Source organism: Zea mays, chromosome 8 (genome assembly GCF_902167145.1).
Source record: "Zea mays cultivar B73 chromosome 8, Zm-B73-REFERENCE-NAM-5.0, whole genome shotgun sequence".
In the NCBI taxonomy this organism is placed as follows: Eukaryota; Viridiplantae; Streptophyta; class Magnoliopsida; order Poales; family Poaceae; genus Zea; species Zea mays.
The window spans coordinates 84,914,727-84,919,053 of record NC_050103.1 but is presented as its reverse complement, the minus strand read 5'-3'; the positions used below and the strand labels follow the sequence as shown (position 1 = coordinate 84,919,053).

Genomic DNA, 4,327 nt, shown 5'->3' with positions numbered 1-4,327 from the left:
ATATGAGGTCATGTCCAAAACATCAAATATTTGAAGACTGGAGGGAGTAAATTCCAATTCTTTGAAAATAAAAGGATCCAAATGGTCCTTTATTAGCAATCAGTGGTATATAAGAGTGTTGCCTAAATTTTAGGCACCAAAATATGAAGAAGTGTGCTATTATAAAAAAGAAAAAATATTTCAGAAAATTGTCAGCCTGAACAAACTATGCGCTTTCCTTCAGCCAAGGCAGCCTCAGCCCTCGAGCCTATGCCTATCCAGGCGCAGAACACGCCATTTGTAAACCAATCCTAGCCGTGCGTCTTCAATCCAACGGAAAGTTCCTCCTTGTCAATAGCAAATCGGAGGCCCAAGCGCTCCCAATCTCTCCGGGTCCTCTCTCCGCATTCTCCGTCATGGCTGAGCCGACGCCGTCGCAGTCGCCAGCGCAGACGCCGCCCCCGCCGCCGACGCAGCAGACTCCCGCGGCGGGTGGGCTCGAGGACATGCTGGCGTGTGTGGCGGCGCTGGAGGCCGCGCTGCTGCCGTGCCTCCCCGCGCGCGAGCTCCAGGCCGTCGACCGCTCCCTCCAGTCCTCCCACCAGAGTACGGCCGACCCCCATCATTTCCCCACTCTCCTCCTCTAGAGGTAGCTTCACTTTGATCCGGCACGGCTTCGACACCAGTAAAGTCTCATGGTGTTCGGTCGGTTAATGGCGCCGTCGCGCGCCACATGTTCGTTGTTTTGCCTACGGGATGGATAAAGGGATCTTGCTCTTTCTAGAGGAAGATTTTGCATCTTTCTTGTGCCCAGGAAATTGTATATCGATTGGTTTCTTAGGTCCTAGACTGAGAACTCAACTTGTATCAACTGTACCAATCAGGCAATCACATTGCAATGCTTATTAAAGAAGTAAATCACATTTTTAGATACCGACTTAATAGTGTGCAATGCTTATTAGAGAAATTTAATTGCATTTTCTCATTCGTTCCTGCCAAACAGGGTATCTAAGTGTTGTAGTCTCTACTAAATTGGGCAGTTGATGTTGAGAGGCACGCAAGGGATTTCATGGAGGCTGCCAAGAAGCTCCAGTCTTATTTCATCAGCCTGCAGCGTGAGGAACCGCCATCTGCAGAAGAGATGCTTCGAAAGGTATATTTCTACTTTATCCTCGTATAGTTAAGAGTGCGGCAAGGATAGTAGTTAAATTAAATTGGGGACTGGTTATGGAGAATGAATTAATTATAAAGTGTTTGGTTTGAGGAATGAGCTAGTCCATCGTCTTCTCACTTCTCTTTTTTTATTTGATTTGTGGAATGAAATAAGGAATGGAGTCATTCCTTATAGTTAGTTAGTACTAATATGAGAAATAAGGTCATCCCAGCAAATTTGAGGAATGGACTCATTATACACCACATCATTTTGGATTGAGTGACTCCTCAAACCAAACACTCCCTTAAAAGTTTTCATTGGTGATAGGATTGACATTTCACATGATATGATCATCCCAAGTACTGTGATCATTTGTGGTTGGCACTATACTTAGGAATAGCCAACTTTATAAATCACATAGTGCTACTTGCTACAGGCAGTTTGTTACACTCAGTATAAGCTTTATTACAAAGACTCCTATATTTCTACTCGAAGTTGAGGTGTTCATTATTGAAAGAACTGGTAGCCTGCCTGAATCGTCACTTCTACAAAGTAATGTTCCCAAGGAACACCCAATCACATTCATACACCTAACACCTTCTGTGCTCATGAATTTTTCATGCACACGTTTCTGTAAAAAAATGCCTTTGCAGTAGTTGAGAGAATCACAGGTGCATAGTTGCTGGTCTTAATTAGGAATTTGGGATACATATACCCACCCAATATTTATCATCTCGTTGGCATGTTCGGTTTTGCATTGCACAGGAGATTACGACAATGGAGGAAGAGTTGAAGAGCAAGTCTGAGCTCATTGCCAAGCACAAGAAGTTGATTGAAGGGTGGCAAAAGGAACTGAAGGAGCAGCTGAGCAAGCACATCACGGAGCTTGAAAGGGTGTGAGGAGTGCGATTCTGCGGTTTACCTTGTAGTGATCATGAACCTCTAGGTGACCAAATGTTATGTTATGCCCTATAAAACTGTGTACATGTGCTTAGAATCTGACGCCATGGTTAGCAATCGCCTTTTGTTGGTTTCTTAAGGTTGGAAGCCACGAACAAAGCCCACTTTATCTATGTTTGATTGTGTACCTTTACTTGCCCCATGGTCTCTGTTGTTGTGCAAAATGAGTCTCTGCCATCATAAAACGACATAGAATGCTAACGGCTTCCTGTCTTTATGGGTAAACTTTGGGTGAATTTATGGGTAAACTTTGGGTGAACTGTTGGAGTCAGCCTAGCGGGTTATGTGCCTACTCTGGATGGCCGCCATGTTCGCAAGTTCCTTTCTATCTTTACTCCATTTGTGCCTGGATCAGCTCGAACAGAACCTTCTCCTGACAAAAAGCCGAGCCAAGTGGCACAGTTGCTACGTTGAATACACGAGCAAGCGAAAAAAAACACTTTGTGTTTTATCTCCGTTCCTAAAGGTGCACTGCCAGGTTGTTCAGTAATCCACTACTAGTCAAAATCTTTCTCAATCCATTTCAATACACCTTAATCCATATGATTTTGCTATAAAATGAACAAGACCTAAGGACATAATCCTTGTCATCACAATTCATATGGATTGGAGATAATTGGATGAGTTTAAATTTATAGTAAGTTAAAATCTCTATTTTTTTTCAATCACATCTAATCTATGTGGCGTAGAAATAACCGAGATGGAACTGTTCCATTCCATCACATTTTTACAGTAGTTTGGTTTAGAAACCAAGAGAGGTTCCTCCGAGGAATATACTGGTAAGATTCGGGGCCAATTCACTCATCCCAATCGAATCGGGCAAGCCCGTGTCGAACGCCAAAAGTGGCGGGCGGTTCGGCCTGAAGGCCCAGACGGTCCGCACTCCGCAATCAGATTGACTCGGACGATTATTTTTATCACGTGTGTGGTTATCCATCTAATCACATAGGATCTGTTCGCTATCGCCTAGGAATGGGTCCAAACCTCCCATATATATATATATATATATATATATATATATATATATATATATATATATATATATATATATATATATATATATATATATATATATATATATATATATATGTCGGGACCATAATTAGGGGTACCCTCAAGGCTCCTAATTCTCAGCTGGTAACCCCCATCAGCACAAAGCTGCAAAGGCCTGATGGGTGCGACTAAGTCAAGGATCGGTCCATTCGAGGGACCTGATCACGCCTCGCCCGAGCCCAGCCTCGGGCAAGGGCAGCCGACCCCGGAGGATCTACGTCTCGCCCGAGGCCCCCCTCCAGCAACGAACACACCTTCGGCTCGCCCGAGGCCCAGTCTTCACCAAGAAGCAACCTTGGCCAAATCGCCGCGCCAACCGACCAAATCACAGGAGCATTTAATGCAAAGGTGGCCTGACGCCTTTATCCTGACGCGCGCCCTCCAGACGATAGAGCCGAAGTGACCGCAGTCACTTCGCCGCTCCACTGACCGGTCTGACAAGAGGACAGCGCCGCGTGCGCCGCACCGACTGCTGTGCCACTCGATAGAGTGAGGCTGACAGGCAGCCAGGCCCGGCCTCAGGCGCCATAGGAAACTCCGCTTCGCCCGACCCCAGGGCTCGGACTCGGGCTCAGCCCCTGAAGACGACGGACTCCGCTCCGCCCGACCCCAGGGCTCGGACTCGGGCTTAGCCCCGGAAGACGACGAACTCCGCTCCGCCCGACCCTAGGGCTCGGACTCGGGCTCAGCCCCTGAAGACGACGAACTCCGATCCGCCTGACCCCAGGGCTCGGACTCGGGCTCAGCCCCTGAAGACGATGAACTCCGATCCGCCCGACCCCAGGGCTCGGACTCGGGCTCAGCCCCGGAAGACGACGAACTCCGCTTCGCCCGACCCCAGGGCTCGGACTCAGCCCTGGCCTCAGCCGACGGTCTCCGCCTCGCCCGACCCGGGGGCTCGGACTCGACCTCGGCCTCGGAAGACAGACTCGACCTCGACCTCGGAGGAGCCTCTACATCGCCCAACCCAGGGCACGGACCGACCACGTCAACAGGAGGCGCCATCATTACCCTACCCCAAGCTGGCTCAGGCTACGGGGAACAAGACCGGCGTCCCATCTGGCTCGCTCCGCCAAACAAGTAATGATGGCGCCCCGCATGCTCCATGACGACGGCGGCTCTCAGCGCCCTTACGGAAGCAAGAGGACGTCAGCAAGGACTCGACAGCCCCGACAGCTGTCC

The 4,327-nt window shown here is 48.7% G+C and overlaps 1 protein-coding gene across 1 annotated transcript; it reads left to right on the top strand.

Moving 5' to 3' along the window:
* Positions 1-249: 249 nt before the first annotated feature.
* Positions 250-2,217, top strand: LOC100276705 (uncharacterized). The gene is made up of 3 exons (NM_001371541.1): positions 250-585; positions 1,020-1,132; positions 1,898-2,217. Exons 1-3 carry the CDS (start codon positions 396-398, stop codon positions 2,030-2,032), a joined length of 438 nt encoding a protein of 145 aa, NP_001358470.1. The 5' UTR covers positions 250-395; the 3' UTR covers positions 2,033-2,217.
* Positions 2,218-4,327: the final 2,110 nt, after the last annotated feature.